Consider the following 25,011-nt stretch of genomic DNA (forward strand, 5'->3'; position numbering starts at 1 on the left):
GGTTGCATAACCAAACAAATATAAGACATATATATATTATTGTGAAAGGGCAGATCCCTGCCTGTAAATGCGTGTGTTTTGGTGTTGGTTGGCAGGAATGAGGTTAATCCCCAGGCTGCCAAAATATATGGGAGAATGTGGCTGGTTTTTGTTTTAAAGGGTGCAAACGAACAGCATGTCCCCCAATTCCCTATACTAGTGATTCATGCAATATTTTCTACAGTAAATACAGTACTGGTGTTCAAACAGTAAACAACTTCTGTTTGTTTTATTGATTAATGGCACTGGTAAGCTTGTAACTTGCTTAGAATTTGAAAGTGTAAAACATTGTATTTTCACTTTAATATTTCAATTCAGGTTAGTGCGATTATTAATGTTAATGTTGTCCTATAGCCATATGTTCGGTAATCTTCCAAAAGGGGTAATGCTGATGTTCAGTCTTTACTTGTAATGGTTAGGGACTAGAGAATAATAATAACGAGTAAACGATAGAATAGTTGAACAATCGTGTTTGTAAACAAAGACGGTATTCATGCGGGTTAAACAAATACGTATAACTGAGAAGAAACGTGTCATATGAATTATATGAATGTTTATTATTATTATTATTATTATTATTATTATTATTATTATTATTATTATTATTTATTTCTTAGCAGACGCCCTTATCCAGGGCGACTTACAATTGTAACAAGATATCACATTATACATTATACAGATATCACATTATTTTTACATACAATTACCCATTTATACAGTTGGGTTTTTACTGGAGCAATCTAGGTAAAGTACCTTGCTCAAGGGTACAACAGCAGTGTCCCCCACTGGGGATTGAACCCACAACCCTCCGGTCGAGAGTCCAGAGCCCTAACCACTACTCCACACTGCTGTTTATTGTAAATGGAATGCATGTTAAATAATAGTTTATTTTGTGTACAATGATTCCATATGTAACCAGTTAGTGTGCGTCTTTACCTTAAAATGCAGATAATTTCTTTTAGCTGCTTGTTTTTACACACACATAAAATACTGTTCTCATCCACAAATATTAAGATCTTTGATGCACCATGTGAGGGTGAGACCCTCACTGTAATATTTCAACGCCTGTTATTGTGACTTATAGTTGTTAATGTTATTCTACTGACGCTAGAGCAGTGGTTTATTATGTATTGTGCATGTTGTTGAGCAAAGTGCATTTGATATGTGATGGTGTATTGCTGTATTTACGGAGCTTCCCTCAATGAAGTTGTCGTTTACATGTTTGGTAATCTTCCAAGAGAAGGGGTAATGCTAATGTTCAGTCTTTACTGGTAATGGTTAGGGACTAGAGTATGATAATGATAACGAGTAAACGATAGTTTAACGATCGTGTTTGTAAACAAAGACGGTATTCATGCGGGTTAAACAAATACGTATAAATGAGAAGAAAAACAAGCCCAAGCCATTTCAGAGGGAGGGAAGTGGGGGTGTTTATACCAATTCCATTTTTTTTTTTGTAGTTCTATTTTTTTTTTTTTAGTAGTTGTAGTTTTTCTTAGTTGAACGGGTGGGGATAGGATGATTCTAAAATTCTAATGACGTGCATATACATTGACACCAGTCAATCACGCAACCCGCGACTCTCAAAAAGTCTTGGTTTTCTTTTCCCCGCAACCACTTACACAGCACAGACTTTTTTTTTTTTTTTTTTAAATCAATGCAACATTAATCATAATAATACATCAGAATACAACATGTGAAGGAAGCATGTACAATGTGAAAGATGTCTACTACACATCATTAGTCACACAGACTAGTGTGTTTCCACATGGAGGTAATATAGCTTATCCATGCTTTGGGAATGCGCCGGTACGTTTCAGAGCACATGTGAGGGTACATGCGGAAGTTATGTTTTTTGGCTCAGAAGAGAACAGTGATTTTGGACATCGCAGTGTGGCATTACACTGATGTTTGGGCGCATACAGATTATTATACAATGTTCAAATACATTCAGAACAGCAAGGTGGGGTAGTTTTTGTTTTGTCTTTCATGTAGTGCTGATGTACCCTTTAAGTGCAAGTACAAGAGTGCAAGTACAACTGGGTGCAGTATAGTCGAGAGTTGTGAGATATATATATATATATATATATATATATATATATATATATATATATATATATATATATATATATATATATATATATATATATATATATATATATATATATATATATTCAGTGCATACACACACCTTTCCCTTTGAAGTATCAACATAGAATATATATCTTGTTTGTGGACTTCCCCTGATGTATTGTTAACCCATGTGGTTAGCATGTTGCTTCTGTTTTTTTGTTGTTGCTGCGGCAGCAGCCAGTCAAGTGTGCATTAAACCTGACTAGAAGCCAGGGCAGATCAGATGGAGGCATGGCACCATAATTGATTATTACACATAGCACACAAGGAGGACAGGTTTGTGATATTGTGCATTCCCCCACAGACACCAACACAGTCTCAGGCTTCTGCCTCTGACATGTTGATTTATATATTTGCAACTCTTCCCTAATGAACAGTGCCCCATCATGGGTCATTGGAGCCCTGAATAAACCCTGTCACTGCTGCAAGCCAGAATGAGTGATGTTTCAACGCTTTTTTTCACAGGATTTAACGGCTCTTGGCTACAATAGGGAACAACCATGGAGCTGTAAATAAAAGTTACTTGAGTATTCATATTGGCATCTTTAAGATTTCACTTGTCATTATTATGATGTTCAAAATGGCTGGTAGCAGAGTTAAGTTTGGCCTTACCTTAAAGCTAAAAGAATAACTTTTTTTTTTTCTTCTCACTATTCTTTGTATTTGAACTGCAGAGCTTCTATTTTTTTTAAACTGTCTTGCATGGCTCATTTACTCAAATCACATCTACAGGGGTGTGCAATTCATATCGCTTGACGCCTGGGAAAACAAGATTTGTGTGAAGGACAACAAGTTTTGCCATTATACTTTGCCTGTTGGATAAATCGTTTTTATTTATTTTTCCTATGTTCATTTTGTTAATAGAACACTCCGGGTATATTTCAGGGAGCCACGCAAGTGTCTGAAAACTGAATTGCGGAAATCTAGCACCTACACACAGACATTTTAAAAAGTGTTTACAGCCCACCCCTATCACTTCTGATTGGCTAGCTGATCTACTATGGTTACAAAGAAACCCAGAAATGGCTGCCAAGCGCAGGCTAATCTTTTAAACTTAAGGTATTATTTACGTTTTTTTTTTGTAAATTAGCTAAGAAGTGATACTGCTTTCTTAATACATGAACCTCAATGCAGCAATCTAGTAACGTTACAAAAAAAAAAAAAACATCATAGCCAAGCGTGTACTGGGATGTTTTAAAAAAAAAAAAAAAAAAAAAAAAGTGTTTACTGTTTAGAAGCATTTCAAGACCAACTTTCTCTGGCAAAAAATGCAAGGATTGTTGCTAACCAAGTTAGCCATTTACCATATTTACATTTTATTTAATTAATATTATTTAAACACTATATTAAAAAAATAACTTAAATATTTTTTTTTTTAACTAGATTTGAACAGAAGAGATATTTGTCGCACATGCACAATCCATCGACTTGTGAAACTATTACAACATGAAGATATGTTTATAATGATAGAAATGAAATGCTTATATATGAGATTACCTGTACAATATTTTATTATTTTAAAATAAAATAGACTGTAAATCTCATGGCAATGGGTTTATGTATTAATTCATTTATGTATATTTTTCAGTGACAGTAGTGCAGGGAAATAATATTATTAATGAATATTATTATTATTATTATTATTATTATTATTATTATTATTATTATTATTATTATTAGTCGTAGTATTAGTATTATTGTTAGCATCAAATATATCATTTTAGTAATACTCTTAAAGTTAAACTCTTAAAATGCTGTTATTATTATTATTATTATTATTATTATTATTATTATTATTATTATTAGTATTATTATTAGTATTATTTATTTCTTAGCAGACGCCCTTATCCAGGGCGACTTACAATTGTTACAAGATATCACATTATTTTTACATACAAGTACCCATTTATACAGTTGAGTTTTTACTGGAGCAATCTAGGTAAAGTACCTTGCTCAAGGGTAGAGCAGCAGTGTCCCCCACCGGTGATTGAACCCACGACCCTCCTTCGGTCAAGAGTCCAGAGCCCTAACCACTACTCCACACTGCTGCCCTATTAAACCTACATATCCTCAGATGTATTTGATATTGCGTTGTTATTTTCACACTTTGGTTAATATCACTCAGTTATTCTTTTAATTTTTTACTGAAAGCACGGTTCAGATCTTTTCCATTACTACTGTCTCATGCAAATACAGTTAATTTGTAAGGGAAGTGGTACTGTCTGCAGCTCGCTGGAGAAGGCCTTGATACACCTATGCTCTACCTTCTCTGACTGATAGCCACTGTATCCGCTTTCTAGAGCTCCCATTATATACCTTGACCTACAGATACATGCTTGACCCTAATTAATCGGTACAGGTTGCATTAGGAATCAGACTTCATCATTGTCATTGTTTGTGGTATTGATGTTTCCTTTTCTCCCATGCTTTGTCAGGATGTTGTTTTTTGTGTCGTGTTGTGCCTCTGTTTTTGAAGTGTTTTGATCTTTGTCTCTTCCAGAGCACAGTGATAGTGGAGAAATCTATTCAGGACTTGATAAACCTAATGCATGACCTAAGTGCTTACTCCAACCAGTTCCTTGAGATGGTGTGTGACAAACTAAAAGAGTACAAGGAAATCTGCAATACTGCATACAGGTAACTTCACAAAAGTCTTAACTCTAAATACTAATTATCCCAACAAGAAAATCTTCCTTTAAACAACTATTTTCAGCTTTTAACCCCAGCTTTGCCTATAGTTTCCTGGTTACTAGAATCAAAACTCTGTTAACCACATTTCAGTTTTTGTGATAGGGTAGCGTCACGGCCCAGGCTGGCTACCTGCAGGAATTAGACCCAGAGACAGAAAAGCTGCAGTTTAAGTGCTGTTGCACACTTTTATTACACAAAACCAGGAACAAATAAACAGGCACAAGGGCCACAATAAAAGGTTTAAACAAAACAATACAGTAGGCGACTGTAGGCTGACAATGCTGGCAGCAGCGATGCTGAGGATGAGTGGGGCACTCCAACAGTGATGTTAGAAATTCAACTTGAATACTAAATTTCAAGTCAAACTTTGCATGATTATTATTTCAAGCCAAAGGGAAGATGTGACTTATTATTTAGAGGGTTTATGAATGGCAGCTGTTTTTAGAGGTTATGAATTTCTTGTGTTTTGTGTCCTCTTTAGCTTTATGGTTGCATGTTAGGTACAGTATTACCTGCCAGCATCCTTTAAACTTTTATGTATGCAGGGATGCAATATCTCTCATCATAATGTACATTTATATATCCATGGTCATAAAGTTTTGAGTAGTTATTTTGTAGTTTTATATCTTATCACAGAATCAAAAGACATTATTTGGGAATCTCTTTGGAAATACACGTATTTTATTATTATTATTATTTATTTATTTCTTAGCAGACGCCCTTATCCAGGGCGACTTACAATCGTAAGCAAAAACATTTCAAGCGTTACAATACAAGTAATACAATAAGAGCAAGAAATACAATAACTTTTGTTCAAGTAAAGTACAAGTTTGACAAACCACAATTCAATAATACAGCAGGTAATAGTGATAGTTACATCAGGATGTGATTAAATACAAAGTACTACAGGTTAAAAACTTGGCAGATTACAGTATTCTGAAGTACAGGATTAAATGCAGTAAAATAGGGGCTGATAAGAGCAAAATAAAGCACATTTACATGAAGGGTGATAGTGTCCCAGGATACAAACAGAGGAGTTCTACAGGTGCTCTTTGAAGAGGTGAGGGTTAGGTCGGCCAGGGTGTCCTTGGCTCACCGCGCACCAGCGACCCCTGTAGTCTGGCCGGGCGCCTGCGGGCTTGCCTGTAAGCTGCCCAGAGCTGCGTTGTCCTTCGACGCTGTAGCTCTGAGGCGGCTGCACGGCGAGTTCGCAGTGTGTAAAAAAGTGGGCGGCTGACGGCACACGCTTCGGAGGACAGCGTGTGTTCATCTTCGCCCCTCCCGAGTCAGCGCAGGGGTGGTAGCGGTGAGCTGAGCCTAAAAAATAATTGGGCATTTCAAATTGGGGAGAAAATAATAAAAACTAATTGGCAACGACTAAATTTAAAAAAAACAGAAAAAAAACAAACAAAAAAAAAAAAACAGCTGTTAATAAAATGCAACTGCGCCTAATAAATAAAACAAAAAGAGTATTGATGATTATTATTTATTTCTTAGCAGTCGCCCTTATCCAGGGCGACTTACAATTGTTACAAGATATCACATTATTTTTACATACAATTACCCATTTATACAGTTGAGTTTTTACTGAAGCAATCTAGGTAAAGTACCTTGCTCAAGGGTACAACAGCAGTGTCCCCCACTGGGGATTGAACCCACAACCCTCCGGTCGAGAGTCCAGAGCCCTAACCACTACTCCACACTGCTGCCCTGATATTTATATTTACCTGAGCGTTTATGCTTCTTGAAAATGCTTTCAAATTGTGTTTCACTGATTTAGTATTCAATATACAACGAGTTGTCAACTGCAAAGTTCATGAGTAGCATGGTGCGCTCTGAGCAGAGCTCTCCAGTGGCAGAATCGCCAGACGCCTGCTTCAGCCACCCTAATATCAGAGTGGAAATCAGCTCAATCAAAGTCACGCATGCATGCAGGTGGATGATCATTTAGAAACATTACTATACTGACCTTTGAGCTGCTAAACAAACAAACTAATATTTATGCACAGTGGTTAAGAGATAATATATCTGATACCGTTAAAAATCAATTCAAGATAATTTTTTTCTTTTACTTTCCTTTTTATTTTTGAGTCCTCCTGTGTACTCCCATATGCCCCTGAGAAGTACCTCCGGTTGAAAATCCCTGCTCTAACCGGGCGGAGGGCTGTAAAGCAGATGTTGTGATTATCTGGGCCGACCATAAAAACAGTATACCACCATGTAAAATGAATTAAAGGCCATTTCTACTTGTTTGCCTGTAAGTAGGGGTATTGTTCAGTCTGAGGAGAAGCTGACAATCAGTGCATCATGGGCCAAGGATGAAGACATCAGCAGGCTGCTTAAATCCCTTCCCAACTGGTCTAACATGGCACAGCCCAGACAACTGAGGCAAAAGAGAGAGGACGAGGAAGACTTTACCCGGTAAGAATAAAAAAGAAAAGACAAACAAGGGAATTCTAAATAAGCTAACTGACGGGGAGGGAGTGATTTTTCTGAAGAGAAATGTCATTGTTCAGTCTCCGGTAATAGCAACACAATTGTACGCGATTCAGCAGTTTGTTCATTGGGAAGATAATAAATTATGTATTAATCCGTAATTGGGATTGATACCTTTCTGTTTGCTTACTGACTGTGTTAAATGCCATCTGCCTGGAGAAGTGATTAATGGTATTTTTCTGGGTTTACAAAATCAGATGGCAATTTAGGTTCTCATGCTGCCTAGTGGCTATGAAGTAATTTTACAATGAGAGCTACAGGACTGAGCATCTAACACAGTGGTTCCCATGTGTGTTTCAATTAGAATTTCTGCATCCTTTTGGTCAAGCTGTCCCAGTGTCCATCTTGGCTATCGACCCAGGCAATCAACCCTGATAAGCACAAGACCTCTCTGGTCGTTATTTCAATTAAGAAACATACAATGTGATAGGATAGCCTGTACAAAAAACAAATCTCTAAAGGCTATATATCATTTATAAAATATTGATGGATAAATAGGAAAACCCCATGGTAAAATCAATATTTAGGCATGCATATTAATTTGAGTAAAATCTCTTGTATATGTGGCAAGAGATTATCAGAGGGTTATTTATTTCAAGAATATGAATGCCCATGACTTCCATCTCTCCTTCAGAGTGACTCTTCAATTTATCTGCAAGTCAGATAAATTCCCCATGGCAGTCACCCTGCAAACAAAGCTAAATATGATTTATTTGATGTTCCTTAACAGGTCATATGCAGCCCATTATGTACAAGGTTCCAGGTTAAAATAAGTGGTGACCCTGTCAAAAAACGAAGGCTTCAGCATTATAGAGTAGTCCTTGTTAAGATATAAGATTAAGGCACCTCTGGGGCTGGCTGCCACAGAGTCTTCCGACGGGAGAAAGGAAGAGAGTTTTTTTTTTTTTTTTTTTTTTTTTTTTACATTGTCACAAAACTATATACAACTATATACAATCATTACTCTGGTTACAAACAGCAGTGATATCTACTGTCAGCTCTACAATGACAAGATTTATGATCAGTGGATTCTACCACCATGCATGAGCTTAGAGTTATAAATAAGAAGCCGAGAGAAGCCGGAAAAAAAGGGGCGTATCTCATGAATACAGATAGCCCCGGCACCACATAGATAACACAGACATAAACAAACAAGATAGTTTCTTCTGCATCCAGCGCTCAAAGAATATCACAAGCATTTGCAGAGCTTTTTTTAGATGTTATAATAATAAAATAATGACTTGGATCGCATTATTGAGGAGTTTGGTGATAAAACAAGTGATCAGAAGATGATTTATCGTTATGCACTACAATGAAGAGGTTTGTGAAAAAAACAGTGAACAAGTGGTGGGGCGGGGCTGGAGATGCAGTACTGAGTGTCCTGTTGATATGCAGTGCCTTTTAAACCTGTTTTAATGTGAAAAAAAAACAGCGCGTGTGAAAATAAATTGGACCTGACGCGCCTGAGATGTGCTGAATAAATGGACCGCTAAGGGTTAAAGGCTAGCTTGGCTAGATTTCTTGTCAAAAGCACTACAAATCTAGCGATTTCCAGGACAGTCATCGGAGAATTTTAGAGATATAAAATCAGTAAAACGTTTCGATTATCCTGTAATAGCAACATCCTTTTATAAGAATCATTATCAGGGTAATTAAATGAAATCTAATAATGCCCCGCCCCATTTGAATACGCAAGGAACTTCAGTGCGTCCTTTGCTTACCAACTGGCTCAACAACCACAAGCCTGTTCGCAGGGAAGATCAGATTTTGCTTGACACCGCACCGGCATGATCATCCGCTCTCCCAGCGTTCCCGTACTTTCAGATTTAGGACTACACCACTGCTCATGATATGGTTCCATAACATCAGCAGTAGGCTTTGCAGAACAGGAAACAGTGATCTAAGATGTTGAACATTTTACGATTAAAGAAATGTGAAGTATAAAATGTAATTATGTACCGCCCCCTTCAATTTGCCGCCCTAGGCGGCCGCCTGTTCAGCCTATGTGGTTACGCCGGCCCTGCCACAGATGCTTAAATGCAGTGGTGGTCGTGACAGTAAAATACTGTACTGTGATGTCATTTTAATTCAAAGGCCATTACACGTAACACCGCACAGCAGTTAAACTAGGCACCCTCACGAGACGATTGCTTCTCAAGTGTACTGTAGTAAAATAGGATTCTGCAGGCTTGAGTAAACATAATCATGATCATATAACACGCTGCTTACCCACCAGGACTTGTTTTAATGTATTGTCTTCAGTGATTGAGCATCATTGACATCCGTACACTGTATTTAAACTGCTGATGGCACGCTTTTGCTAATTGTAATGTGACAGAGTGGCCGAGGGCAGTGTAAATTATCAGGCTGGAGTCTTGATTTACAATGTTAAACCGGTGTTGGTTTTATTTTACTTATACTGCGGTGCTCAGCTGGAGCACTAACTAAACAGTACTTGGTGTGAAACAAAAACTAAATCTGGTTTTATTTTTGTTACTTCTGCTTCCTTACGCCTCTATACCCCCATCACAAAGCTATCGGCTAAGCCATTTCTTGCGAAGTGTCATTAACTTTAACAAGCAGTTAACCAATTGACTATTATCCATAATTCGTTAAGGAAAGCAGCTGTGGATTTTTCGTGGGCGTGCATACATGGGGGAACTAGTGACATCTAGTGGTCAACCCATTACACTGCAGCCAGGGAACAAGCTCCTATCATTCTCATACTAAGTTTGATTCTGCACCACAGTAATCATATCGGTCCGCTTTTAAGAATCATCTGCTTATAAGAATCAAAACACCTGAGACAGATGTGATTCTTATAAACGGAGTGCACTGTATGTTAAACACGTTTGAGAGTAGGCTGGACAAAAGACAAAAAATCTGCATCAGCATTTCAAAAAAGAGGACAGTTCATAATTTGGTGACATAAATAAGCAGTATTGGGAATACTGTGGCAATCTGTTAATACCACTTCCATATCTTACCACCTTACTATGAAAATATTGGAATTGTGAAACCCACTTCGATGTAACAGAAAAACATTGCTGATTTTTAAAATAGAATTACTACGTTTGAGAAAATATACCAGTATAGGTTATTGTGGTGGTGTTACTTCTTCACCATTCTTTCTCTTTTCTACTGCACATTTATAGTTACGTGATCAAACCAAAGACATTTTGGATTTTAAGTTAAAGTTAATTATGTATGGACACAGTGGCAGATGCTTATCTTCAGTTGAAATCTGCTGGATGGAACAACATCTGCCTTAATACTGAAATGCAATATTTATTTAGAGATAAATTTATATGGAAAAAAGTTCTGTTTTGGACATATGTCTCAACTGTCCAATTTAGAAACTGGCTATGCATGCTGCCCCTGTATTCAATACTAATTGCATTGTCTGAGCCCCAAATGCCATTACGTGCAGTAAAAACTATACCTATTTACTGGGGACTTTTGTGTGGATTTTAATGAACTAATTTCCTAGTGAAGTTTATTAATGGATGTGTTCTGAGAGAAGCACAGGCAGGTACTGATGGCTAAAGCTCTCCTCATTAGGGAAGTAACAGGATAACATTAACAACACACTAGCCTTGAGAGGTTAAATAAAGAGAAGATGAATCTGTATGGAGCTGAGGCATGTAAATCTTATTAATTATGTCCAGTGCCTTCCTTGTTAATTAGAGAAACAAACATAAATAAGCCTTACTTCTATATTTTAGTGTATATAGATGTATTTAACATGTTATATGTTGACTGTAATGTGTGAATAAAACAGCCTCCTCTAGGTATAATAATATTATACTTGTGCAGCAAATATTTTTGAATAAGGACGGTATAATTTAAAACACAGCATAATCATTATGTAGCCATCCCATTGTTTTAGAATTAAGAATTACCATTGGTCCTGATGGCTCTTGTTTCATGACAAATTGACTATGTGGTGGAAAAGTACAGCTTTTGGCACAGCAACTTCAAATCAATCATTAGATTTTTCAAGAGGGATTTAGGCAGTTTAATAGGCTTGCTTTTCCTGCATAGTGTGAGCACAAAGTATTTTTCAAAAGAAAAGATATAGGCAAACAAGACCTGTCTCATGCGTCCTATTCACCTGTTCAAAACAGTTAAAGTGTAAATATGGCAGCGAGAGGCTAAGTGGATTATTATTTGACAGTGAGGTCACATGAGGCTTTACTGAAATGATTGGTTACTTTAGGTCTTTTTTGTTGCTTTTTTAATTCAACACCTAATCAGTAATGCATACTAGGACACGGAGGAGTGAAAAGCCCTGAGCCAGGTTGTGTTGTTACGTGAAGTCAATGGTAAACATTTTACCTGCTCAGTATTCCCAGAGTGCCAGACTGTAATCGGTCACTGGCTTCCCTGAGGACATGCTCTGACAGCCTCTCTGTCCTGCCCAGCTCCTCTGCCACCCTCTCCTGGAGCCTGATTCATATGCATAGTTTGCTTACAGGATAATTGGCGCTAATTTTCCCGGCGGTAACGGGGAGAGTGGCACTAAATGAACGTGAAACCTCTGTCAAGGGCATGTGGGGAGGCCTCATTTAAATGCTAGCTGGTATTGATATGGACACTTGGCTGCTTTTCAACCTTTACTCAGACATGGGCTTCTGCCAGAATGTCTTTATTCAAGGAAAGCCTATCTTGATTTATCACATATGCCCTTCATTTACACCCACTGTCCTCCTCGTTCACGTCTGGAGAAGGATTGCCTTCTGTTACTTTTTATAAACTTGTCTGATGTTTGGCAAATACTGTTTAGAATTTACTGGTACTGTATTAAGACTGCACATACTTTGTCACATGGACGTTTACTACCTTTTGGTTTTTTAAAATATATTTATTTGAAAATAAGTCTTTAAAAAATCACATACTTCTTTATCTATGGTAGAGGGGGTGTAAAAAGAGGAACAACATTGTTAAACTACAGTCCATATAAAAAGTTATCGTTGCTGTTTGTTACAAAAATGTTTCTCTGAGAACCAAACTTGTATCTTAATTTGATCCCAGCTAAGAAGTGCAGCAGGTTTCCGGGGGAACCATTTCTGTTATAAAGAACACTTTTAATATTATTATTCTAGGGCTGCCTTTGCCAAGGAGTCGGAGGTGCTGACTGGTAACCTAGGAGACAAGCTGATTCCTCCAAATGAAATTTTGCGTGATGTCAGCGACCTTAAGGCCCTGGCTAACCTACATGAGAGTCTGGAGTGGTTAGCAGGGAGGCTCAAAGGCTTCTTCTCCAGCCTGCCAACAGCACAGAGTAAGTACTGGTCATGAAAGAATATTACAAATTTGATAACAGAAAACAAGCAAAAGCAAAACAAATCCTTGGTGGAATGTAAAGTTGTATATTGGATTAAACTGTTTTGATATCTTATAAAATGTGCCGCAGTGCCGTCTGCCGCATACACTGCAGATGAAGATTTAAGGAGGCTGAAGATGTTAATTTACCACAACAGGTTTTAGCAATAGACAGATAACTGTGGGCACCAAAGCGTCACTTAAGGCAGTTTATTTAATAGAGTGTTCCCAAAACTTCAGTTTTGCTGATATTTGTTATTTTTATAACCTGGTTTTAGAGGTTGTTTATAACTCAGTTTTAGAGCTGGAGATAGAGGGAGAATTTCAAATGATCTGGAACTTCATTAAAAATATTATAAATAATACATCTGAAATCTGAGGTGAGTCTGATTCTCAAGTATTGGTACTTGAGGAATCTGTGCTCTGACTATTGCAGAAGGTCTTACACAGCTCATATCAGCTGCACTCTAAACCATGAAGTCAATATCATTAAAACATGAATAGAAAACCTTCTGAAGTTTGTTTTAGCTATAAATGCCAATAGCACTCAACTGTGAACGTGTCATAATTACCATTCATTTAAAATAGTGCCATTAATGGAGTGTTTTATCACATAGGACAGCCTTGGTATTGTTCATTATTTAGTGTTTGCTAAGCTGATGGGACTTCCATAGCTAACCCCTTATCTTAACTTTTTTCAAATTGGATTTTATATTACAGAACCAGTCAGGTATGAAAAAGTCATTTTATTCTTTCTTGTCTTTCAAACTAATACACATTTTCACTTCTATAATATTCATAGATTAAGGGTGCTTCTTCCAGCTACTGATCTCTGTAGTGCTGTGCAGCACAAGTTTTTAAAGCTGACCTTGAGGCATATGTTTTAATGTTTTAACAAGCGAAAACTGTAAGTCCTTTAAAAACGTCACTTGAAATAATGTGTGCGTCTATATTTTGTGAATAATACTGTACATTTATTGGGTATGCTTAGTCTTGTATCTACGGCGGCTCGTTGAGGCCATCAGGAAAAAAAAAAATAATAATTGTTATGGCGAGATCACAAGATAATTGATCTCAGGATCTCGATATTACCGTTCCGTTGTCTCGTGATCACGAGAGAATTTATTTTAGGATCTCGAGAAAGAAAGTCATTACTTCTGTTTTCCTGTAAACAGAAGGGATCACTTCCGTTTTCACGAGATCCAGTGATAAATGATCTTGTGATAACGGAATGGTTCAACGAGCTGGCGTATGCATCTTATTGTCCTTCTTCAAGGTGTTTTTCAGGGAACATTTTTTTACTATGACTGTTGTAAAGTGTTCTATAAACACACTTAAGCAGCCTATTGGGTTTGGATACAGACTTGGTGCCCAGATGCATGCAACATTTATCAGTCTTGGTCACAAACTGCTGCCCACTTTTGCCTCACTTTAAAATTTAGACACCGATATGGACTTCTCATCAAAACATTAGTCTACTAGACCTAGTTTCTTAATAGCACCAGTGTTCACCTTGGGGTTTGTTGTTGCTTAAGTCTTGGATAACGACCAATATATTTCTGAAATACTAACCTTTCATTTCCCATAAATTTAAAAAGTTGCAGGGTTCCGAAATATAATGAGTTACACGTCCCCACATGTTGCTACAACTGTTTAAATAAAATAAACTTTAAACAGCAAGACCACAGTATGGTATCTTGAAATATAGTGAAATGACTAGGAGTAAGATATGTTTCCTGGCAAACATCCTGGAGTACTTTAAGGGTCAGTGTTTGGACTAAATTTATATAAATGACCTGGATCGAGATACAAACTGCAAGATTTTGCATATTATAGCAAACTAGGACTCAGAAAAGGGGATTTGGACCATAGCTGCAAATGGATAGACTGGTGCCAAATGAATTGTAATGTTATAAAATGTCAAATATTGCACATTGGTTGTAGCCAAATTAATATATCACAAAGTACATTATGGGATTGAAGTATGTAAATAATATTTTGCATAGAAGAAATTAAAAAGACAAATAGAATGTTATGTTACATTGCCAAATGTGTGGCCTGTGCATTAATAGACAGTAGATGCCCACTGGAACGTCACCGCATCCCCTTTGAATCAAATTTCAGCGCAAGTGCCTGCTTTCATTTTGACTTGCCGTAATGAAAGCTCAGTTCACATCTTTTGGACAGAAAATACTAACCAAAGACACAATTGGTCGAAATGTATGTTATTATCCACCAGGACCAGCCAATCAATACTTTGCCCTGACATAATAAACCAATCCTGCACCTGCACCTGCCGAGTCAGCCAATCACAGTCTGTCAGCTCGACTGGAACTCAGACAGCATCTTTCAACAGCAACAAAGTGTGACACGGACAGTTCAGTAATATTGCTCCATTCAGATATCTGGCACTATCCAGATAATGGAGAAGCAGCTCTGATAAGTAAATAAGTTATTTGTTTCAAAAAGTTATTTGGTTTTTCTTTCTCTAATTATGTATGGTCCTTTATAAACATTTTCAGGACTGTTTTCCTAAAACTTTTCTCAGTGGAAGGGTACACGACGACTCATTACAAGTTCAAGGTAAATCTAGGTTTTAAAAGTGTTTTTCTAAAGAAAATAATGAGAAAATTGTTTTCTAATAGCAATAGTGCCCTCTTGATTAAGGCTCTGCCGTGTGGTAGTTGACCTTCACTTTTGTGCAGTCAACTACCACACCGGCACTATCACTTAACTAATGCTCCAGTTACACCCCACTTAGAAATACTGTGTCCAGTTCTGTATAATCCTGAATGATAGATACATTTAAACTGAGTCGCTACTTCAAATATAGCACAGAGAATATAGGATGAAAGAGTGTAAATGGAAGATGAGTAGTTCATAACAGAAGGAGAGAAGCGCTTATTACTTGAGTTAAAAATACAAGAAATAGTCTACTGTACCAGGTAACATCGTAAACACTAAGATGATTAAAAAAAATATATAAAGTAAAATCTGTCCTTAAATTAAATTCCCTTAGTTGGGACTAAGGGTGTGCTTGTTCTTATGACGAAGTCAGCTGCAATCTGAATGTATGAAAGATCATAAAAAAATCTGGGTGTTCTACATTATAAAGGTCAGTTCCAAAGCAGAAACATTGAAATGTGTTTGGTTAAACAGAAATTGAATTTCGTCTGAAGCTGTGACCGAGTTATTTTAAATTGCAGAAAGAAAAAAAAAAACGATTTGCATTCATGCTTCCACTAACTTGATGTGGCATTTTTGTGATGAAAGTTTGCATAAACATTTAAGACTGTAGTCCACACACTGGCAGCTTTTTTTCTTGTGATTCGCTTTGTGTTACCCATACCTTGTTTGATTTGTCTAAATTACTGTACACTGGTTTATATAAGCATTATCAGTATAGTGTTATAAGACACCCCAGGTGCCCATGAAATTTGCATGGTACCAGACTGCATGAAGACAATAAAAAGGGCTTAAATCTATTTAGGATAAAAAGCTGCATTCTCTCGTTATTCATTTTTTTAATACTTTCATTGCATTTCAAACTGACAGAATTATTTTCATAGCAAACAAGTGGTAGTATTTTTCAGTAGAATAGAAAGTGACATAAACCATGCCTTTGATTAGAAAGGATCATAAACTTACACTGCACAAAGATACTTGTTATATGTTTTCTCGCAGTTATGTGAAATTATCTGCAATGTTGCATCATGTCTAACACTGTGCTTCTCATGTGTCACATGCAGTTCATTAAAAAAGACACATGTTTAAACTAACTCAGCCACCTCCCACCACCCTTGTGTGTTTCCTTACACATGCCACTTCCAGCACGGAAAATAGATGTAATGTATGAGAAAGATCAAACACTGCAAATTATAATCTCATTAACTGCTGTTTCATTATTGACTTGGAATTTCATTTTAATTTTTTTTTTTAATTTATTTATATATATATATATATATATATATATATATATATATATATATATATATATATATATATATATAATATATATATATGTTCTGCTTGGCTCTAAATCCTGTTATCAGTTATGTAATGTCTGGCCTCAATCACAAGAAGTCAGAATCTTTGACATCCACAGACAGACCCGCGAATCCCTGTGATTTGTGTTTTGATTGCTTGCTTGTAGATTATCAACTACTGATTGATTAAAACTATCTCCATACAGGTGCTTTTTGAACAGCTACGTTGCCATTGAGATTGATTAAAATGAAAATAGTTTTCTGGAAATTAAGTGTAATCATTCAGCTGATAGGCACAGTTAGCAGTTAGCACCCAGCTGGGCATTTGTTGTAATTCTAATCCTTGTTGCCAATATTTGTTCAAGTCAATTTCCAGGGTTGATGCAGTGGGAGAGCTCCTGCTTCCAAAGCTAGCTGGCTGCCAGTCCCAGTATGGTGATTTTCAGGTCTTCTGTGTAGTTTAACAGGAGCCTCTGGCTGTACTTTGGGATTGCCTGCTGAAACTCCACTACCAGGCAATGAAACACTCCATATAATGTTACCTGGCATTTGTTTTTATTACTGATACAATGTTTGGTTTTTTTTTGTTTAAACATTCAGTTTATAACCCAGAATTCCACTGAGACTAACTAGACATAGATAGAGAATAATATCTGAAGGTTCACTGTCCCCCATCTGAATGTTTGAACTCTGTAGAACTCATATTCATTTTGTATGAATTCCTTCCATGTTTTATTGGAAACAATGTTGTGTTTCTGAAAGGAGAATCCACCCACTAATCACGTACATAATCAAACTGTTGCTTTAAATAGCCCTCTCACCTATGCCTCCTTGTTGTTTCCTTGTTTGGTCCTCCTCCTCCCCTGCCTCCACCTTGCAGTGCACCTTGTCTAGGGGGAAGGTGGCCCAAAGTGCCACTTGTCCTGCCCACTGGCATTAGTTATCGTAGTTCGGCCAGCGTATAGGGGTGGCTACCGAGCTCCAATGGGCAAGGCCACAGGCCAAATTATATTACATTTCATTATGGGCATGGTCAATTGTCAAATACAATAAAAATTGTTCATTTCAAATCTTGTGGATGTCTCCTTTCTGAAATGTTTCATCATCCCCCTTGGCCACTAGGGGTACAAAGAGTGACACAAACCATAAAACATATTTTTTGAGTAAAGTTCAAATGCAAATGCCATTCACTTTTGTAACACTGAATGATTTTAATAATGCTCTTCTTTATTTGTATCCTGCTATACAGTGCCTATAGAAAGTCTACACCCCCTTGAACTTTTTTCACATTTTGTTGTGTCAGTGCCTCAGAGTTTCATGCATTTAAATGATGATTTTTTCCACTTATCTACACACCATACTCCACACTGTTAAGGGGAAAAAAGGTTTTATTGAGAAAAAAATTATATATTAAAAATACAAAACTGAAAGATCATAATTGGATAAGTCTCCACCCCCCTGAGTTAATACTTGGTGGAAGCACCTTTGGCAGCAATTACAGCTGTTGGGATAGGTCTCTACCAACTTTGCACACCTAGATTTGGCAATATTTGACCATTCTTCTTTACAAAACTGTTCAAGCTCTGTCAAGTTCCTTGGGGAGCGTTGATGGACAGCAATCTTCAAGTCATGCCACAAATTTTCGATTGGATTTAGGTTGGAGCTCTGACTGGGCTACTCAAGGACATTTACCTTTTTGTTCCTTAGCCACTCCAGTGTAGCTTTGGCTGTGTGCTTTGGGTCGTTGTCATGCTGAAAGGTGAACTTCCGTCCCAGTTTCAGCTTTCTTGCAGAGGGCAGCAGGTTTTCCTCAAGGACTTCTCTGTACTTTGCTCCATTCATTTTCCCTTCTATCCTGACAAGTGCCCCAGTCCCTGCTAATGAGAAACATCCCCATAACATGATGCTGCCACCACCATGCTTCACAGTAGGACGGCCTGATCTAGGCAGGGTCATGGTGGTGCCATACACCTTCCACTTAATAATTGTCTTGACCGTGCTCCAAGGGATATTCAAGGCCTTTGAATTTTTTTTATACCCATCCCCTGATCTGTGCCTTTCAACAACTTTGTCCCGGAGTTCTTTTGAAAGCACCTTGGTGCTCATGGTTGAGTCTTTGCTTTGAAAGGCACTACCCAGCAAAGGGAACCTACAGGAACCGCTGAATTTATCCTGAAATCATGTGAATCACTACAATTTAACACAGGTGGAGGCCACTTAACTTGGAGTGTGATTTTGAAGGCGATTGGTTACACCTGAACAAATTTAGGATTGCTATTACAAGGGGGGTGGACACTTATCCAACCAAGCTATTTCAGTTTTTATTTTTAATTAATTTTCTATAAATTTCTAGAATATTTTTTTCACTTGGAAGTTGTGGGGTAGGATGTGTAGATAAATGAAAAAAATATATATTTTAATGCATTTTAATTCCAGGCTATAAGGCAACAAAAGGTGAACATTTTGAAAGGGGTGTAGACTTTCTATAGGCACTGTATGGTGTTAGGTAAGAATTTAGTACCGTTTTTAACAAAGTAGAAACCTTTTTATTTTTTGGTCTGTCAAAGATTCTCCATCTTTTTTTTCTATTTTCATCCCTAGCCCAGTACAGATGGAAATGAACAGAAGGTTTTGCAGATAGGATTAGAAAATAATTGGAATAGCGCCACAAGAATGTAAAAGAAAAAAAAAGGTGTCAGAGCTGGGACTGTATTCCAATACAGTCTGTTCAACATTTTAAATTGGTCACCACATACTGAGACTTGAACATATTGATCCCAGTACTTCTCCAAAGAGAGATTGGACTACTGTAACTCTCTCCTTGCTAGTCTCCCTGCTTCGGCTATCCGCGCATTCAAAATTCTGCTGCTTGTCTTATTCTCCCAACCTTGCTACTCTCATGCTACCCCTCTGCTTCACACCCTCCACTAGCTACCTATCTCTGCTTATATTCAGTTCAAGACTTTTGTTCTTGCCTACCACTCTCTTCACCACACTGCCCCCTCCTACCCTGTGGACACTGGTTTTAAACTTGTTAAAAATATTGCTGCAACTTTCAAATCTGTGTTTTCAAGAGAGATATTTATTCATTTGTTAAAAAAAGATAAAAAAAAAAACATTGGCATTGTTGGGGAAGAAATTGTGTTCTTGTCTTTTAATGAATAAGGTTCCAAAGCCTTTTTAGCTTTTTGACCTCCTGATATTTGACTGTGGTAGCTCAGCAGCATTTGTAACGTGTGTAGGAGGCTTGGCTTTTAATCTGAGCCTCCCACACATCGTTACTGCCATTTTAACACAACTGTTTCTAATTAAAATACAGAGCTGTATAAAGTGAGTTGACAGTGGGTATTGACCATCATTCTTCATATAGTTTCTGCTTTGAGTAGGACATCAAAAAACAAAATCATACAATAAAGTAAACATATCTTCCAAAACTTGTTAGATCTTATCCTGAATTCACAAAGTTAAATTAACTTCCAGTGCTGGTAAAATGATGCTCTCCTCCTCAGACAGTGCTGCTGGCCATTTACTTAATGAGACAGTTCATTAACCAGTGAGTGTATACGCACATAAAGAACATTATTTCTGAAAATGAAAAACTAATAGAGTGTTAAGATATCTCTTCATCACCACTGACAGTCTTCACTCCCTTCGTTATTACTGTTTGCTGAACGGATGGAAGTCACTGCCTGGCTTGCTTATCAAAAAAACTCTGCTCTAATGAGATTTTATGATATTTGTCTCTGTGTAGACATGATAGTGGTGTGAGTCAATGTTGACTGAAATTAGTTTGGAAGATATATAATGCAGAATGCTGTCTTTGTTTAACATGTTCATCTCTCTGCTATTTTTGTTGTATTGTAGACGGTATATATGTCACCTCGCTTAATATCGTTTATTATCATGATTTTTGAAAAACCACTCGCCATGCACCATAGGTTCTATGAGAAATTACCTCTCTTAATGTTATCTCACAAACCCGCTTATTGTCACGTTTTGTGCAGCCTGTCAAATACTGTGTGGCTGTGCTTTACTAAGTAACCACATGATGGAATTAATTTCCAATACAACTAACAACCAATAGTCGGCTTGGCTGGTAAACTGACATTTTGTGCAGCCTGTCAAATGCTGCGTGGGCGGTCTTAACTGGATAAAGTTCAGTTACAAAACACCAACGTCACCAAATATTTTATTTTTTTAACATAGTCTTATTCATAAAAAAAACACCACCAAGTGCAACGCCTGATAGCTCTCATCAGTCGACTATGTTTTGTTCCAACTAATGATACAAAGTGTATTTGTCCAGTAGTAAACTATGCATTTGTTTAAATGTAAAGAACGACTAAATGTAGAACACTGCTCTTTAATGCACCGTTCGTTTTCTTTCTTTTTATTCCTCGCACTCGTAATGTGCTGTCATAGGCAAACATGAAACCCGCTTTATATCACAAATCATGCCAAAATGGCAATCATGATATAAATAGGTTAAGCTGTGTGTATGTATATGTGTGTTTGTGTATATATATATATATATATATATATATATATATATATATATATATATATATATATAGATATATATATATATATATATAGATATATAGATATAGATATAATATTATTATTATTATTATTTTTACATGGATGCATGCATCCAGCCAAATTAACTGTATCTGTACTGTATCATGTCTAATACATAGAATTAGAATTACATTTTTAAATACTGCTGCTGCATATACTGGTGATTGTGTTCTGGGTGTGATATATACTTTGATTTACTCAAGAGGTCCAGTCATTTTTGTTGATAAACATTCAGGGGAGGGCTTCTTCTCTCTTCAGCATGTTGCAGTTCATTTAAATCTAATTTAGCACCAAAACACTTAATCTGCACATCAAAGCTAAACTACTGTTCGGTATGTTCCCTTATAAACTTTGCTATGCTTTTACTATTGGAAAAGTGTAATAAGGCACAGTGAAAGTATGGTAAAGCCTAGGTAAGCACTGTAAAGCACAGAAGAGGTATGGTAAAGCATATTATAAAACATGGCAAACCAGGGTAAACTGGGAAAAGTGCAAAAACTTAATCAGGGGTTCTGAAACTGTTCAGAATGCTTTAAAAGTACAAATGAGTTATATTGTATTTCAAATTTGTTTTAAGCAAAGGTTTTGAATGCACAGGAAGTCATCTAGCCTCAATATGTCTGTGCTTGCGGGTCTACTGTTTTAAAAAAAAAAAAAAATGTAAAATGAAGAAATAAATAGTCATCTTTTTTTAAGATGTTAAGTGAGTGCTGGTCGTCTAACCAAGTTAGAGGTGGGTTAGATTACTCAAAATAATTATAATTACTCAAACTCTTAATTTATTACTCAAGTACTTTTCGAATGTCTCTTCATGAATGTAAGTTCAATATATTGTAGTGACCCGGTCAGTTCAGGTTGGCAGACTTTTGTTTCATCTGGTCCTGTGCATTCACGTTATCTGTATTGTTCTGGGGTGGGACCATACCACTAGTTCCGGTAGTGTGTGTGAGCCGCTGTTGGGTGCAGACCATGTCATCTAGACACCCTTGCTCTGTGCTGCACCGAATGACACATGCAAGAGCTAACACATGTTACTTTCATTTTAAATTAAAAACTACATTTGTTTTAGCAGTTTTGTATGTACATATACATGTTTCCACACTAGTTTATTTTAAAATAAACCCTTTTATGTTTAATTGTTCATTTAAATACGGTGTTTCAGCTGTGCAGATGTTTGATATAAACTTTTGAGTTGTATCGGATAGTTGTCTTTCATTTTAATATTGCTGTTGTTTAAAACGTACCGTCATAATGACTGCCGGCGGCCGTTTTAGGTATGAGTATAACCGCGGTGGTTCTAGTGTTAATGTGTTCATTTTTTGTGGTGTGTATGTAGAATAATATAATATTGTCCTGCATTAGGTTGGAGTACTTGAAATTCTTAACGCTCGAATTCCCACCCCCCAGAGCAAGGTACCCAAAGTGAATGTTATGAACTGAGATTCCAAGTGTTTCTTGGAGTTGAGCAGGCCCTTTTGAGAATTTATTAAGCAAAGGTTTCCAGTAATTGCAAAGTAGTAATAAACCTTATCACTGTCAGACTCTTTTGGTTAACAAAAGGATCATTGAAAAATAAAACAAAAGTTTGCAAAACTGTCTGCTGCTGCATGCAAGGCAGCTGGATTGCACTCCACAATCGATTATGTTGCCAGCACCATTAAATCAGTCCCTTATATTTCGTTAGCAGTCATTCTCTGTCAGCAGGAACTGAGCTGCACAATGCATTGTAGTGCTTCATTGACTAAATAGATTTGTGTATGAGGGACATTGCTGAATGCTTTTCTTCAGAAGGTTTTAAATGTATTACCATTGATTTACAGGATGCCATCTTTCCATTAGCACCTCCCTGTTTTTGACAGTAAAACACAGGGATTCACAAGTGACTACTTAAACAAAAGTGCAAAAAATAATGATCCTTTATTTTTTTTTTAATTAATCATGAAAGGGTTTCCTAATAGAAAGGTGGCAAGGAAATAACACATTTGTTTTAATACTATACATACCCTTTTAAAGAAAGGAAGTGTGTTTCATATTTAAGTATATAGTTTTAAATGTGTATTCTGTGTGTTTTTATGTGATTGTAATTTGCTGCTGTTGGACGCCATTGTAAACGAGCTAATTATAGCTTATAATTAGCACACTGCGTCAGTTTTATCTTCACAGAAACATCATTTTTTGGAAAAGAACATTTTCTAATTTGTCTAATTTTAACTGAATAATATGTATCCAGTGCTGTTTCATCTTGTGTATTTGTTTGCCAGTTTTCTGAGCACAAGTTCTCAATACTTTTAGTTTTTATGGGATTATTTATTTTCAGTTTCATGTTTTCCAGCTATGTCTCCAGGTTCTGACTCCCAGGTTAATTCAGACCACACTCGGACTCGTGAACAAATCATGCAGACTCTCAATGACCTGGCTAAAGCCTTCCAGGAAATGGCTGACCGCTGCTTACTAGTGCTCCACCTGGAGGTCAGGTAAGTAATCAAGGCAGAGGTATGTTATGCAGTTATACAGTATATGTATAATATGTTGATATGTATAATATGCTCACACAAAGTTCACTTTTGTTCTCGCGTATAATAAAATAGACTGCTACATTCCTGTATGTGATTGATAAGCCTGTTGTAGTGTAAAGTACAGTTAAAGAAATGTAGGCAACGTATATTATATTGTACAACAGTGACATATATTTATTTATTTATTTATTTATTTATTTATTGTTGGTATGCAACTTACTTTGACATTTGTGTTTATTGGCTTGTGCTTGGCTGCTATGCAACACTTTTGAAGCTACTGGGAGGTACAAGATTCCATGTCTTGTTACTCTCAGCACTTTATATTTCAAACAAATAGCACGTTCCTAGGCAGCACTGTGAGGGCAAGTAAATATCAGACCCAATTAAAATACTGTTGCTGGTGTCTGTTTTGATTCGTAGTGCAGTCTATTGAAAGCAAAGTGAAGGTTCTTGCTTTGCAAAAGATGAAGAGCTAGCTAGAAGGTATTTTAGCAATTAGCAGTACCAATTATTGGTCTCAATACTTGTTTAACTTAGGAAAGTATTCTTGGGTTTTATTTTCTAATACATTCTCATTTTACTCTTTACAGAGTTCATTGTTTCCATTATCTAATCCCCCTGGCTAAACAAGGCAATTATGCCATTGTTGCTAATGTGGAAAGCATGGACTACGACCCCCTAGTGGTAAAACTGAATAAAGACATTAGTGCCATCGAGGAGGTCATGAGTGCCAGTCTGCAGCAGCACAAGTTCCAGTACATTTTTGAAGGTATTTCACTTTATAAATTCAGAATAAAAATGTTTTGTAGGGTAATAGGTTTGCCAAAGTTGCACATTTAGTCGCTGTTGGTGAGCAACATCATCATTTTCTGACCACAAGGTGCTTTCAACTGAATTCAACATATTATAACATCTTAGCTGCCCCTGGGTTATTTCAGAAAGTTGTGAGAGGCTGTGTTCTTTCAGCTTGCTCTGTGGCAGTGCAGTAAAGTACAGGATGGTACTGAGCAGGGGGAGCCAACAAAGCCTTGCAAGGAAATAGGACATAGATAGATACAGCTATGGGAAGTATAATTAAAACCACTCAGAATGGTTATAAATAGGCTTGCTACTATTCGATTTATATTTTTTTGCCAAATCGATGATTAATATCGATGTTTATTTTAGAAAGAATTTACCAGGTTTTTTTCGATCTTTATTTTTCCATTCAAGCAGAGAATGGATGAAATAGACCGTTATGCTTA

The 25,011-nt window shown here is 36.8% G+C and overlaps 1 protein-coding gene across 2 annotated transcripts in view; it reads left to right on the plus strand.

The window, feature by feature from the left end:
- Nucleotides 1-25,011, plus strand: part of LOC117415271 (exocyst complex component 4-like) — a 133,247-nt gene that overhangs the window by 95,961 nt on the left and 12,275 nt on the right. The window contains exons 12-16 of one of the 2 annotated variants that reach the window (XM_034025390.3): nucleotides 4,673-4,809; nucleotides 7,126-7,284; nucleotides 12,465-12,643; nucleotides 23,584-23,725; nucleotides 24,358-24,536. In XM_034025390.3, coding sequence (XP_033881281.1) covers nucleotides 4,673-4,809; nucleotides 7,126-7,284; nucleotides 12,465-12,643; nucleotides 23,584-23,725; nucleotides 24,358-24,536 — 796 coding nt within the window. The remainder of the gene's footprint in view (nucleotides 1-4,672; nucleotides 4,810-7,125; nucleotides 7,285-12,464; nucleotides 12,644-23,583; nucleotides 23,726-24,357; nucleotides 24,537-25,011) is intronic. The other variant, XM_034025391.3, reaches the window with a different exon arrangement.

Source organism: Acipenser ruthenus, chromosome 7 (genome assembly GCF_902713425.1).
Source record: "Acipenser ruthenus chromosome 7, fAciRut3.2 maternal haplotype, whole genome shotgun sequence".
NCBI lineage: Eukaryota > Metazoa > Chordata > Actinopteri > Acipenseriformes > Acipenseridae > Acipenser > Acipenser ruthenus.